Genomic DNA, 16,772 nt, shown 5'->3' on the forward strand with positions numbered 1-16,772 from the left:
GTGGACCCAAATTTGACACAGTTGGGTACAACCGTGATGCAAATAGATCCAGCCATGACATCACTGGACACATGCATGGTACATATGGATACAGCCAGAGTAGAGATGGATCCAGTCATGACATTCTTGGATACAACGAGAGCACAAACGTATTCAACCATACCTCCACTGGATACCAGCACAGTACAAATGGATCATGTCACGTCATCACAGGATACTCCCATGACACAGATGGATCCAGCTGTGACGTAAGTACATACAACATGATAACAGTGATTATGCACATGATGCTATGACGGTAATATTAGAAATACAAATAAGAAATACAGATAAGTCGATAAACCTTGAAAGTACTGATTATGCACATGAGTGTGGAGTGGTGGCCCAGAGGTAACGCGTCCGCCTAGGAAGCGAGAGAATCTGAGCGCGCTGGTTCGAATCACGGCACAGCCCCCGAAATTTTCTCCCCCTCCACTAAACCTTGAGTGGTGGTCTGGACGCTAGTCATTCGGATGAGACGATAAACCGAGGTCCCGTGTGCAGCATGCACTTAGCGCACGTAAAAGAACCCACGGCCAACAAAAGGGTTGTTCCTAGCAAAATTTTGTAGAAAAATCCACTTCGATAGGGAAAACAAATAAAACTGTCACACAGGAAAAAATACAAAAAAAATGGGTGGCGCTGTAGTATGGCGACGCGCTCTCCCTGGGGAGAGCAGCCCGAATTTCACACAGAGAAATCTGTTGTGATAAAAAGAAATACAAATACAAATATTACTGGATGAAACTATGATATCAGTATTGTGATTACAACTTTAACAAAAAAAAAGTACATAATTCCTGAACATCAAATTATAGAGGAGTATTGGGGTAGTGGTTATGCCTCCACGGATGACGTAAGAGAATACGAGGGCGCAGAATTGAACTCATACTTTAATTATGATTATCACTCTCCCCGGGAGGAGCAACTCCAATCTAACAGAGAGCTGTCTGTTGTGGAAAAACGTACTACAATACAATAATTATCATGCCTTGTCTGTGAAGCTCATGTCCATACTTGCACACAAGCAGATACACTTACATTTACACACACACACACACACACACACACACACACACACACACACACACACACAAACAAACACACATATACATGCATACGCACGCACGCACGAGCATACTTACATACATTCTCTCACACAGGAACCAGTGTCTGTTACAGATGACTGCCAACAGCCAAGACTCCCTCATCAGACATCGTCACCAGTTCTGCAGTGCAGACATCACCACAAACATGTCATCAGTACCCGGGTGTACAGCCTCAAGCCGGTATGAGTCAACTGGATGCACCCAAAATGCAACTGGAAGCATCAACGACGCAAATGTATATATCCATAATGTTTCAGGATGTACTCATAAAACTGAAGGATACATGCAAGATTTATCCGCCTACTACTGTGACTGCAATGGATACAACTTTGGCATCACTAGTTATAACGATGTTCCTAATGCATCCAGCCAAGATATCAGTGGATACAGCAATTGGACAATTAATGGGTATATTCACAGCATCACTGGAGACAACTACACCATAAGTGGTTCCAGTTATTATGTCAGTGAAAACAGTCAAAATACAAATGATTCAAACAATGACATCAATGGGTATAACTGCCATACAAATCAATCCAGCCATGACATGACTGGACACGTGTATGATACATATGGATACAACCACAATACTGGTGGATCCAGTCTTGACGTCTCTGATTACAACAAGGGTACACACGGATTCAACTTAGGCATTGCTGGATATCTGCAGAGGACAAATGGATCAGAACACGACATCACAGGGTACTCCCATGGCACAAATGGATCCAGCCGTGACGTAAGTACATACAACATGATAACAGTGATTATGCACATGATACTATGACGGTAATATTAGAAATACAAATATACATATCTATAACAGAAGTGGAAACGTGCATAATTCTTGTGGTCCTGTGTGTAGTATGCATTTTAAAACGCCCATGGCAAGAGAAGGAATTGTTCCTGTCAAACTATGTGGAAAAATCCAGTTTGTTCGTAAAACAAATACACTTTCCGATAGGGAACGAGAAAAAAATAGTGTCTGTGCACTGTTGCGACGCACTCTCCCTGGGGATGGCAGCCCGAATTTCACATGGAGGAAGCTAATGTGACAAAAAGTAATACAATAATTCTTTTGCATTGTCTGTGAGGCTGATGTCCACTTCTGGTTGGGGTGTGGTTTACATGACAGTGACAGCTGCTGTCTGGCTCTTGCCGGCTGTTTGCACGACATTTGGGGAGAGGGACACGAGTATGAGGTTATGATTTGCGCAGGAAAAGGTGTGTGGTCAGTTACGTGGCAGGCCTCGGATGAAATAGGAAGGTACAAATTTTTGTTTGTATTTTGATGTAGATTTTTGTTGCTGTTTTTTTTTTGTTTAGCTTGATTCAATGAATATTTCTTCGTTTCCTCCCTATGCCTTGCAATGAGCACATGTTTCAGTTTCAGTTTCTCAAGGAGGCGTCACTGTCATCTTATTCCTGGGCAAATAAGCACAGCTGGTACCTCTTTGGTCTCTCCTCCCCTCCTCCTTTTCCTATGTTTCTCTCTCTGCCTCATATCCCTCTCTACTCTCTTTCTCTTTCCCTCCCTACCCCTCCCTCCCTCTCTCTTTTTCTCTCTTTCACCCACTCTCTCTCACTAGCTTGCTTGCTCTGCCCCTCTGTACGTGTGTGTCTCTCTCTGTCCCTATCTGTCTGTCTGTATCTGTGTCTATATCTGTGCCTCATCCATGTCTCTGTCTCTTACCCTCTGTCTGTCTCTTTCATCCTGAACACATTTCCCATCTGAGAACGGTGCAGTATACTTCGTGTAATAATGAAACTTAAACTTGATTTTTTTTTTTTTTTTTGTTCTCTTTGTGTAGGTGATTCTCTAAATTACAAGGCCACTGTACAGAGCGTTATTATCTTAGATTTTTTTTTTTCTCAAAAATTGAAGCCATTTTTCAGTATTTGCTGTAAAGCATGCCGCATCAATCCAGTCTGTTTAACCAGTTTCATGTTGTTGCAGACGAGTCCAGCTTGCCTCACTGGGGACCTCCTACAATTAAACAACACAGAAACCACCACAGACAGGCCATCATTGGACGTTCAAGTTCCTGCAGACAACCGATGTGACAGTCAGAATCAAATACAGTCTTTCAACCAATGCACTGTACAAAACAACTACCCTGCTCCCGAGGAGAAAGGCCAAACAACTGCAGAGAACTATGGTACAGTTAAATACAGCAGTGATTTCAGTGAAAGCAACTTTGCTACAGCTTTGGAGAACAGTGACAGAACCAGAGACAACAAGAACGACACAGCCGGAGCTTGTCAACATACGGCTGAAGCCAGATATGTTGCAGCAGAAGCCACCCATGCTGTAACTGTACACAACAGTGATGCAACTGGAGACAGCTGTTGGGCTATAGAACAGAACTGTGACACAGCTGGGAATAAACAAAACACGGCTAGTGACGACAATGGAGGCACAAATTATGACATTCTGATTGACAATCAAGAACATAATCCAAATGGAAACAGTGCTGTCTCAAACACAGACCAACGTGGAGCTGTTTTGATAATCAAGAAGCCAGACAACACTGATTTTTCCAAGGACACAGAAAAAGGTGTTGGCACATACACAGTCCAACTTGATAAACTGTTTGACAACCAAGACATTTTCCATGATCATGGTGTAACTGGAATCAGTGTTGTCGCAAACACGGACATTCACAACACTAAAGTTGACTCACAAAACACGTCCCGTGATCAGTGTACTACTGAAAACAGAACTAACATCATAGCAGATCAGTTTGATGAATTAGTTGACAATCACGGCAGTTACGTGGAACATGACGTAAATGGAAACACTTTTGACATAAATACAAATCAGTGTGATGAGATTGCTAATCAAGACATTTCCCAAACTTCCGTGCTCCGTAAAGACACAACTAAAAAGAACCATAGGCATGTTGGAAGCAATCATACTACTCACGAACATAACCACACGAAAGATAAGGGTGATACAGACAGACGTACTGTATCCCATGCAGCAGAAAAACGACACGTCTGCATGTTCTGCGAGAAAGCATTCAAATATAAAAGTAATTTATGCAGACACATTTTAACTCATACCGGAGAAAAACCTCATGCCTGCACAGTCTGTAAAAAAACATTCAAACTCAAGAGTCATTTAAACCGTCACATTTTGACCCATACTGGAGATAAATCGCATGTCTGCATGTGCTGTGGAAAAGCATTCAGATTGAAGGAAAATTTAGTCCGTCACGTTTTAATCCATACCGGTGAAAAACCTCATGTCTGCATGTACTGTGAAAAAGCATTCAGACAAAAGAGTTGTTTAGATAGTCACGTTTTAATTCATACCGGTGAAAAACCACATGTCTGCATGTACTGTAAAAAAGCATTCAGACACAAGTTAAGTTTAGACAGTCACATTTTAACTCATACTGGAGAAAAACCGTATGTCTGCACTAATTGTGGACAAATATTCAGAAACAAGAGTACTTTATACAGTCACGTCTTAATCCATACCGGAGAAAAACCACATAACTATCTGCACAAAGTGTGGCCAAGCATTCAGACAGAAGAGTACTTTAAACAGTCACATTTTAACCCATGAAGAAAAGCGTTACTTGTGTGCAGAGTGGGAAACGGTTCAGAAAGAAGTATGATTCAGACGCACATCAGACACATTCATATGTCTGCACAAACAAGCATTCAGACAGAAGAGCTGATTAGTTAGTCACGTTTTTAGCGATACTGGAGATTTTTTTTCTTCGTTTGTTGTGTGTGAAATGGTTTGCTGGTAGGTTGAATATTCACCTTCATCTGTCCAATGGCACGAAATGATAAAGACGACCATCACATGTTCATAAAAGGTATTTGTGAAAAAACATAGCCTTAAATTGATGTCTGTGTAACTTTAATGCTGTAGGGAATGAGGGTGCGTGGGGGTGGTGGGGGATGGCGGGGGCTGAGGGGGGATGATGGCGGGGGGTTGGGGGGTCAGGTCCAGAGATCATTGGGTTACCGCTCATAATTAGGAGTATGGCAATATTCTTTTTAATGGAGTCCATAGTGTATATATGATCACTGATTAAGTCTGTGATGTTGAACAAGAAATTCTTCTTCCGTCCCTATTTTCTTCATTCCTACCGCTCAAAAAGAGTAAGTATTTACTATATATCCGAGCTTCACCTTTCAAGATAATGGGCTGATTAACTTTTTGGACGATATATCCTTTTAATGGGATAATGTTCATGGTACGCCCCATTCTTTTTCTCCTGTTACATGGATCTGAAAACAGTTTTAACAGATTTTACTACTGTCTACTAATTTGTTATCAAACTTTCTTCAATCTTTTTTTATGTGAATGTTCATGTGAGGTGAAGTAATTATGTCCTTGATATTTGTTCCGAATTCTATATTAATTTAAAAAGATCACATCACACGTACAAGCACACACACAAACACACACACATAAATACACACACACACACACACACACACACACACACACGCACGCACGCACGCATGCACACGCACATGAACGCACACACACATGCACAGACACAGACACAAACACACACACACACACAGACATACTCACACACACACACACACACACACACACACACACACAGACATACTCACACACACACACACACACACACACACACATATCTATAATCTCTCTCATCTTCGTGGTTAGCACGTACACATCTAATCTTATTCAGCCTGCTTGTGGTCCATCTTAGTATTTAGGAGGACAAATTGTAACATAAGTCAGCCCCACAGAAAAGTGACATCAGCGTAAACATTTTCTGTTTGGCTTGTACAAAGGTAAATCAGTTCACACAACTAACATACCATATGATGTCAGGTTTCTTTCTTCTATTTCTAAAGCATTTAATTATCCGGAATGATCTATGTGTGTATTGTGAAAATGGGATAATGTTCATGGTATGCCCCATTCTTTTTCTCCTGTTACATGGATCTTGAAACAGTTTTAACAGATTTTACTACTGTCTACTAATTTGTTATCAAACTTTCTTCAATCTTTTTTTATGTGAATGTTCATGTGAGGTGAAGTAATTATGTCCTTGATATTTGTTCCGAATTCTATATTAATTTAAAAAGATCACATCACACGTACAAGCACATACACACACACGCACGCACGCACGCATGCACACGCACATGAACGCACACACACATGCACAGACACAGACACAAACACACACACACACACACAGACATACAGACACACACACACACACACACACACACATACACACACACACACACACACACACACACACACACATATCTATAATCTCTCTCATCTTCGTGGTTAGCACGTACACATCTAATCTTATTCAGCCTGCTTGTGGTCCATCTTAGTATTTAGGAGGACAAATTGTAACATAAGTCAGCCCCACAGAAAAGTGACATCAGCGTAAACATTTTCTGTTTGTCTTTGTACAAAGGTAAATCAGTTCACACAGCTAATATACCTTATGGTGTGTGTGTGTGTGTGTGTGTGTGTGTGTGTGTGTGTGTGTGTGTGTGTGTGTGTGTGTTGTCATATTTTGGTGTGTGTATGTAACATAGATATAATGTTTTATGTTAACAAAAGCGTTTTTGTGAAGCACCTAGAGCAGATTTCTGGATAGTGTGCTGCATAAGTATCCATTATTATTATTATTATTATTATGATGTCAGGTTTCTTTCTTTATTTCTATTTCTAAAGCATTTAATTATCCGGAATGATCTATGTGTGTATTGTGAAAAGTGATATAATGGTTTGTGGATTTGTGCACAGATTTCGACAGATGACATTTTAAACATATAAATAAAACAAAGAAACCATCACTTGATTTTACTTTATTCGTTTGTTGTAAAGTCATTGATGACATAATTGTGTGTGTGTGTGTGTGTGTGTGTGTGTGTGTGTGTGTGTGTGTCTATTCCATTGTTGAAGTGTTCACGAAAAATGAAATAAGAGGGGAAAGGGAGTTTTCTTTCTGCTGCCTTATCATCTGTTCTGTTTCGGTGGCATTAGTCCCAAGCTGCTCATTCCGATATCTCCACACACTACCACTCCGGGTTCGTCTGCCACAATTCTTGGTGCTGGAAGTCCATATGCATTACCGATGATAGGTCACCATACAACAGTAACAAATCTGTGCTGCTACTGAGTCATTCTGGTGATGATCAGTTGTACTGTCAGGATTCAACAGACGCAGGACAGAGAGATATGATGAAGACACAGAATGTGTGTGTGTGTGTGTGTGTGTGTGTGTGTGTGTGTCTGTCTGTGTGTGTCTGTGTGTCTGTGTCTGTGTGTCTGTGTGTGTGTGTGTGTCTGTGTGTGTGTTTGTCTGAAGCACAAAGACGAGAAACAGTCAGCTCGACAGACATGAGTGTAAGTGTGTTTATGTCAACCAGAGTCATTTTGACAGGAGAGAAAGGATGTCTGCCATACTGAATCACAAATACTTCATTATCACAACAATTACTGCATTACCACACACACACACACACACACACACACACACACACACACACACACACACACACACATAAACAAACAAGCAAATAACAAGCACACACACATACATATATGTACACATGCTTGAATACACGTACACACACTGCACACACATGCAAGCATACAAGTGCACACACACAAACTCATGATGCACACACACAAGTGCTCCCTGCGCACGCACACACACACACACACACACACACACACACACACACACACACACACACACACTAACCTGCCCAAAATCAAAGACACTCAAAACACTTCACGTGACGATTGTGCAGCTGAAAATAGAATTGACTCCAACACATACCACCTTCATAAAGTAGCTGTCAATCAAGACTTAGGACATGCTGTAATTGGAAATAATGTTGACATAAATACAGACCATTGTGAAAGGGTTACCAATCAAGACATTTCCCTAACTGCCGAGTTTTTTCAAGACACAACTAAAAAGAGCCAGTGTTATACTGGAAATAACCAGGCTGCTCACGAACATAACCACACGAAAGAGAAGGATGATACAGACAGACGTACTGTATCCCATACAGCAGAAAAACGACACGTCTGCATGTTCTGCGAGAAAGCATTCAAATATAAAAGTAATTTATGCAGACACATTTTAACTCATACCGGAGAAAAACCTCATGTCTGCCCAGTCTGTGAAAAAAACATTCAGACACAAGGATAATTTAATCAGTCACATTTTAGCCCATGCCGGAAAAAAACTGCATGTCTGCATGTACTGTGGAAAAGCATTCCGACGAAAGAAACATTTAGTCTGTCACGTTTTAATCCATACCGGTGAAAAACCATATGTCTGCATATACTGTGAAAAAGCATTCAGACAAAAGAGTTGTTTAAACAGTCATGTTTTCATTCATACCAGTGAAAAACCACATGTCTGCATGTACTGTAAAAAAAGCATTCAGACACAAGTTTAGTTTTGATCGTCATATTTTAACTCATACTGGAGAAAAACCGTATGTCTGCACTAATTGTGGACAAACATTCAGAAACAAGAGTACTTTATACAGTCACGTCTTAGTCCATACCGGAGAAAAACCACATATCTGCACAAAGTGTGGCCAAGCATTCAGACAGAAGGGTGCTTTAAACAGACACTTTTTAACCCATCAAGGAAAGCGTTACTCGTGTGCAGAGTGTGGGAAACGGTTCAGAAAGAAGTGTGATTTAGATGCTCACATTTTGATGCATACCAAACAACAAAATATGTCTGCACAAACTGTCGACAAGCATTCAGACAGAAGGCTTGTTTAGTTAGTCACATTTTAAGACATACTGGAGAAAATCCTTATTCGTAAAATTTTCGCCGTCATCTGTCCAATCACATTTTAAGCCATACTGGAGAAAACCCTTATTCGTAAAATTTTCGCCGTCATCTGTCCAATCACAGACAATAATATAGATAAGCATCACATGTCATGAGAGGTATTTACAAAACCTATTGCCTTAAAATGACATATGTGTGAATCTGATGCTGTAGGGAATGAGAAGGGGATGATTGGGGGGTGGGGGGGGTGGGGGGGGGCTCCAAGATCTTCAAATCATCCCGAGGGACACAGCCACGGATCGAAAAAAAACCCCAAAAAACCCTTCTCTGTTGGCGATCGAACATGCGTCCTCCCTGTCGCCAGTCAGTCCATGACACAAACCAATTCACCACAGGGTAGAGGAAGGACGAGTGTGATAGTCAGACAGGTGTGAAGATGCAATGTGTGTGTGTGTGTGTGTGTGTGTGTGTGTGTGTGTGTGTGTGTGTGTGTGTGTGTAGGTGTGGGTGTGTGTGTGACTGTGTATGAAGCAGAAAGACGAGACAGTCAGTCACACAGATGGAAGTGGAAGTGTAAGAAACAAACAAAAACACAGTAAAAAAAACAAACAAACAAGCACATGCACACATGAGTGCATGTATGTATATACATCACACACACACACACACACACACACACACACACACACACACACACACACACACACACACACACACACACACACACACACACACACACACACACACATCTACCAACGCACAAGCTCACACGCAAAAATACACATGGATGCACTCACCCGGGAAACATTAACAAGCACGCACACAAATAAATAAACAAACCAGCAAGCATGCACGTGTGCATATACATGTATTTGAAAACATATGTTTCATTATATTAACTGGCATTACAAATCTCTGTCTTTGTCTCTCTGTCTCTCTCCATGTCTCTGACGGTCTTTCTCCATCTCTTTCCCTCTAACTCTTTCTTGTTTCTACAACTGCTCAAATGGCGTTATTTTTATTGCTTTTTTTTGGGTAACATGTGCATGCTTATTGCAGTTCATATTGTTCTTGCTTAATCATTATCTTGACGTATATTCAAGTTAATTTTCATCTCTCTCTCTCTCTCTCTCCATTTGGATGGTTAATCTCGATATTGTAAATATTTGATGTGTTCGTACTGATATGATGGGTTTTGATGTTCAGGCATTATGAAGAAATTCGAAAGAAATGCTTAATACTTAACGGTGAAAACTTAAAGAACATGAACCTTACTAGCATGCTTTTGATAGATGATGAAGTAAAAATAAGATCACTAGCGAAATTTATCACCCTAGCTTGGGATTGTCAGAAAAAGAAATTAAGTTCGGAAGCCTTATGGTTATCGAAAAAATAGTTACCCAAACACCAGTTCCACAGTCTATAATTCTGAATGACTTTGTGTGAAGTTGGATGGTCGAGCTTTTTTATTTTCCTTTTTAATCTTAGCAATATGTTGTATTTTATGATTTTGTTGTTGTTGTCGTTGTTACTTTTTTACCATTGATTTTCTTTTTACTCTCAGCAATGTGTCAAATTCTCTGTAAACCACCTTTATTCTTTTGTTCATACATTGTCTCCCTTGCCAAAGGATAGTATTGTCAATTGCAATAAAACAATGTCTGTGTCCGTGTCTCTCTCAGGGGGTATAATTCAAACGGGTCTAATTCAACTGGACACATCCACAATGCAACTGAAAACACCCCGGTCAGAAATGTATGCATTATTCAGTGTAGCTATACCATCTGTTCACGCAATAATAAAACATGGTGTCTGATTGATCCTGTGCTATCCCGTCAACGAGACAAGACAAGTAATGGTAATTCATTCCACTCTCTGAAATTAATATCCGTCACCTACTAATGAATACCTTAATCAATACCCAAAGGGCGTGTGGTATATATCACTTTTCAAGTCAAATCTCTCGCTCCCCCCCCCCCCTCCGCCCCCCGCACTCCTTGTTCCCCCTCCCACCAGACACCCCATCCGTGCCTCCCTTCGTTATATGGCGTCGAATATTTGTGACACGCATACACATTTTATAGAACAGACAGACAGACAGACATAGACAAAGAGATAAAGAGGAATAAGAGGAGGGTGCAAACAGTCAAAAGACTTTCTTTCTTTAAAAAAAAAAAAAAAAAAAACTCCTTCACCGACAAGTTTTTGTGGGAAAAACATCTCCTTCGGCCCCAAATATTTTAGCACTCAACGCTCTTAGTCACACTACAAAGTTCACGTGAAAACTACACAATGGACATGTTCACTTCAAAAACGATCGGGGTTGAAGGTGTGTCATTGTTCTATTGTGCAGGAAACTGGCTGCAGCTGTAAAAGCTTTTGTTACAATGTGATAAATGCCCCTTTTTACATAGTGTTGACTATAGCGGTGAATTGCCTGGTCGACTAAAGTCGCCTATAGCAGCGAAAGAGCTCAACACAAGAGGAAATAAATAAGCTAACCAGTTTTGAACATTTTTCGTCCATCCCCACCACACACCCCTCATCCCACAAAGAAGAAGATGAAAATGAAAGGGAAAGATGATGAACAAAATCAAGAGAGGGGTAGGGGAGAGGGAGAGAGAGAAGGAGAGAGAGAGAGAGGGGGAAGAAAAGAGAGAGGACGACCCGAATCTTGAGCCTTGGTTATAAGGGGTGAGAGGGAGAAAACCGTATGTGCATATTGCTGGAACGAGCCGACCGAAAATACTACTACTACTGCTACTACTACTAATGATGATGATGATGATGGTGATGATGATAATGATGATGATAATAATAGTAATTATGATAATAATGATGATGATGATAATAATAATAATAATAATAATAATGATAATACGATTACAATAACAATAATGATAGATAATGATAATAATAACAATAATAATAATATTCATCATCATCATCATACATAGACATAATATGGTAATGAGGATATTAACATTTTTCACTGTGTCTCAGATGAGATGTTCTGGCATGCCCAATCATAAGGCACTGTATTCATCTTTCCGTACAATTTCAACTTAGTCAAATTAACCACGACTATATAATGCAAATGTTTCGAGTGAGGTAATCCATTTCTGGTTTTGGCGATACAGAAAAAAATGACTGGTTGTTCCACACATGTTTTGTACGTTCGTTATACGTCTGTGTGTCTGACTATCTGTTCGTCTCACTCTCTCTGTCTGAGTATCTCCATCTCTAACTCCAGTCTCTATGTCCGTCTCTCTCTCCGTCACACACAGACACACACACTCGCACGCATTCACGCACGCACACACGCACACAATCACACACACACACACACACACACACACACACACACACACACACACACACACACACATACTCACAACACATACACTGAAATACACACATATGCACGCGTGCGTACACACACACACACACACACACACACACACACACACACACGCACATGCGCACAATACCCACACATACATACAGGGCATATGCAATTTTGATTGATCAGTATTAATTTTTGGATTTCTCCTGTTGAACATATCATTATCGTATCTGCAAGCATTCGACTTTGGTTTCATGTATGTTGAGCGAATCAGATTCAGTGCAATTGCTATATTGTTTATATCCATTGGGACCCGTCTCATTGCGAAATTCATTTTGCAGAGATGATCGGAAATCACTGAACAAGGCACATTTCATTAATTTTATTTTGTTTTTTTATTTATCATTATCTGTCTTTATCTGCCTTTTTTTGTTTATTAACTTATATTTTATTTTGCTGGCTTTGTTTTGTTTCTCTAATATTTCTTCACCTCTTTCATCTCTGCAACATTTGGTAGGATACTGAGCCCTAAGCGAAGGCCAAGCTCACAAAAACTGTCAAAAGTGGCAAGTAAATTCCAATATTAGCCTTTTTTTTATAACCTGGTTGACGCTGACCATCAAAAAAAAAAAAAAAAAAAAAAGAAAGAAAGATCTTTTGCAATTACATAGTGATAACAAATTGACGAACGGACAACCGGCTGCGCTCAGTGCCTGTTAGCTACAGTGTTTATACAACAACCAAAATCGTGAAACACAAAACTGCAATTTCTGGTGCCCAGCTGCCGTTCATACACAGTGACAACTGTGACAAGCATTGTCGATAGAGCATCGGACGTAGAGAGGGAAACAATTCCAGGCTTGTTTTGATAGAACACCTGCCGATCTGTGGCAATGCTGGAAACACATCAGTACAGTGAAGTACAGTGACTGGTCAATGAAACATCGCTCTATCTCAAAGACAACAAAGAAGCATCAACACCAGGTCTCTTGGAACAAGCTCCCTGATAACCTCCGTCATTCTGATTCCCTCGCATCTTTTAAATCTCGTCTCAAAACTCACCTTTTCCCTCAGCAGTAAGTTCAATTGTGGCAGGTCCACTTCCTTTGCGTTAGCTGTGCTTGACTATGTATGTATACATATGTATGTGTACATAACTACATGCATGTATATGAATGCGTATTGTGGGCGCGTGCGTTTATGTAAGTTTGTGCCTGCCTATGTGTGCGTATGTGTTAGGGTAGCTGTTAGATACACATGTATTGTTAAAATGTATGTACGCAGCGTGTGTGTGTGTGTGTGTGTGTGTGTGTGTGTGTGTGTGTGTGTGTGTGTGTGTGTGTGTGTAGTCATATTTTGGTGTGTGTATGTAACATAGATGTAATGTTTTATGTTAACAAAGCGTTTTTGTAAAGCACCTAGAGCAGATTTCTGGATAGTGTGCTATATAAGTATACATTATTATTATTATTGTCGTGAAAGTGATCATGATGATGGGGAAGCAGCTAGCTAGCTAGCTACGTAGAACTCACTGGCAGTGATCGTGAAACAGTGATTCGAATTTTCGTGGTTTTCATAGTACAGACAAAAGTTCAGGTTGTTTCTTTCGTGGACAAAAGAGGTTATGAAAATATCTGCACCCACGTAAAATCACTTAACCCTTTCAGTCCTCTAGGGTCGTCTGCCTGTGCAGCCTTCCCAGCCTGGCTGCATCAACAGGAAGGGGTGCTTCACTTCAATAGCTACATGTGGAGTGATGGCCTAGAGGTAACGCGTCCGCATAGGAAACGAGAGAATCTGAGCGCGCTGGTTCGAATCATGGCTCAGCCGCCGATATTTTCTCCCCCTCCACTAGACCTTGAGTGGTGGTCTGGACGCTAGTCATTCGGATGAGACGATAAACCGAGGTCCCGTGTGCAGCATGCACTTAGCGCACGTAAAAGAACCCACAGCAACAAAAGGGTTGTTCCTGGCAAAATCCACTTCGATAGGAAAAACAAATAAAACTGCAAGCTGGAAAAAAAAAAAAAAAAAAAAAAAAAAAAAAGGGTGGCGCTGTAGTATGGCAACGCGCTTTCCCTGGGGAGAGCAGCCCGAATTTCACACAGAGAAATCTGTTGTGATGAAAAGAAACACAAATACAAATACAAAAGTGAGTTAATGTAGGTTCAACTGTGAACAAAGTATTTCTGTAAGTCCCCCCCCCCCTCCCCACGCCCCCCCCCCCCCTTTTTTTTTTTTTTTACAGTGAGTTAATGTAAGTTAAAAAATGAACGAAGTATTTCTGTTAATTAAAAAAAAATTCATTCAACCCTGCGCCCGTTTGAGAGGCGTGCGCCGCTGATCGGCGTTCTCCGCCTAAGCCCGCCAACCTTCAGAAGCTGCCATTTTCCTATTTCTGTTTGTGTTTTAACTCACTCAGTACGGCCAGTCCTCTCTTCTCCTCTACACAGACCCCTCGGATGTCCAGTGGGTGTCTCAATGACCCAACCTTTAGCTTCCGTCGTCAGAATTGTGGTATTCTTTGTCAACATTCACCTCTTCAGTATAAGAGCCTCCCGCTTGCAATATTTTGATGATGGTAATTGGGGTGAAACGCTGTTAACGTCGTCTCTTTCGCCGTTCGTATGGAGAGAGTTAAAGAAACAAATATACTACATTCTTTATTTATTTATTTATTTATTATTATTATTATTAAATATTTATTTATTAATTATTATTATTATTACTTTATTTATTTTATTTTATTTTTATTGTTATTTATTCTTTTTTATTTTATCTTATTTTATTTATTTTTTGTTATTTTTACTTTATTTATTTTACCTTTATTGTTATTTATTTTTTATTTTTATGTTTTATTTTTTTATTATTATTTTTTTCTCAAGGCCTGAATAAGCGCGTTGGGTTACGCTGCTGGTCAGGCATCTGCTTCAGTGGCAGATGTGGTAAAGCGTATATGGATTGGACCGAACGCAGTGACGCCTCCTTGAGCTACTGATACTGATATTGATACTACATCCTTTGTCTTGAGACTTCAGCAATTTGTGTCAAAATTACATTTCAGTCATAATGTAAAGTTCGGTATTTGTATTTGTATTTGTATTTCTTTTTATCACAACAGATTTCTCTGTGTGAAATTCGGGCTCTCCCCAGGGAAAGCGCGTCGCTATACTACAGCGCCACCCTTTTTTTGTTTTTTTTTTGTATTGTTTCCTGCGTGCAGTTTTATTTGTTTTTCCTATCGAAGTGGATTTTTCTACAGAATTTTGCCAGGAACAACCCTTTTGTTGCCGTGGGTTCTTTTACGTGCGCTAAGTGCATGCTGCACGCGGGACCTCGGTTTATCGTCTCATCCGAATGACTAGCGTCCAGACCACCACTCAAGAAGACACTTTTAGAAAAAGCTTTACTAAAATACTTTGCTACTGGTTGAACCTACATTAACTCAGTTTCAGAAAAAAAAGCTTAACTGAAATACTTTGTAAATGGTTAAACCTACATTAACTCAGTTTAAGAAAAAGCTTTGACTGAAATACCCAGTTCACACTTCGTGTCTGTCCCTAGAATTCTGTTTGTGGATTCAAATATATAGATTTATAAATATGTTAATCTTTCTTTCCTCCCTTTCATAAAAAAAAACAAGAGAGGCAAGGCCTTCAAGACTCACTTGTGATACACTTAAAAAAAAAAAATCCAAGCTTTTTAAGATGAGAAAGATCAGTTTAAAGCAAATTAGGTCCTCTAGCATTAATTACAGAGTAATTTCCCTTTTTTACTATCTGCACCAAAACGTTTGCAAAATAAATAAAACTTCCATGCTTAGCAAAAGAAGTTCCTGTTTGAACAAAAAATGATAATAATGACTGCTCTTGTTGTTGGGTCAGAATATCAGATCAAAGTACCAAGTTTAGAGAATACAAAAAATATAAATATAACAGTAAATGCAGTTTGCATATAATTAGGCTTCATTTTATCTTTTTTCTTTTGTGTGCCCATCCCAGAGGTGCAATATTGTTTTAAACAAGATGACTGGAAAGAACTGAAGTTTTCCTATTTTTATGCCTAATTTGGTGTCAACTGACAAAGTATTTGCAGAGAAAATGTCAATGTTAAAGTTTATCACGGACACAGACACACACACACACACACACACACACACACAACCGAACACCGGGTTAAAACATAGACTCACTTTGTTTACACAAGTGAGTCAAAAACCTATTAAAATATCACCCCAAACATTTCATTTAGATTCGAGTTCCAAAGTTGTGGACATATTCGTGATATATTATGGCATGTGTATAACGTCATGAAACACAATGTATTTTGTGGCGTGACTGTCGTAGTTTTGCTGAGGAAAACACTTCACGGCTGTTAATGAAAAGACACCTTTACAAGCACAGCTGGGAGGGGAATGTAAATGGGGGCGAAACAAGGGGAGGATAGGGAGGGGGCAGGGGGGTGTGGGGGGGTGTATGG

General features: G+C 40.0%; 1 protein-coding gene and 1 pseudogene across 1 annotated transcript; both read left to right on the plus strand.

The window, feature by feature from the left end:
* The first annotated feature begins 365 nt into the window (after nucleotides 1-365).
* Nucleotides 366-6,938, plus strand: LOC143276058 (uncharacterized; annotated as a pseudogene).
* A 583-nt stretch (nucleotides 6,939-7,521) lies between these two features.
* On the plus strand, nucleotides 7,522-11,979 carry LOC143276059 (uncharacterized). Its single transcript, XM_076580445.1, has 5 exons — nucleotides 7,522-7,527; nucleotides 8,138-8,312; nucleotides 8,398-8,555; nucleotides 8,593-8,818; nucleotides 11,951-11,979. The coding sequence occupies exons 1-5, from the start codon at nucleotides 7,522-7,524 to the stop codon at nucleotides 11,977-11,979; spliced, it is 594 nt and encodes a 197-aa protein (XP_076436560.1).
* Nucleotides 11,980-16,772: the final 4,793 nt, after the last annotated feature.

This window comes from Babylonia areolata, chromosome 31 (genome assembly GCF_041734735.1).
Source record: "Babylonia areolata isolate BAREFJ2019XMU chromosome 31, ASM4173473v1, whole genome shotgun sequence".
NCBI lineage: Eukaryota > Metazoa > Mollusca > Gastropoda > Neogastropoda > Buccinidae > Babylonia > Babylonia areolata.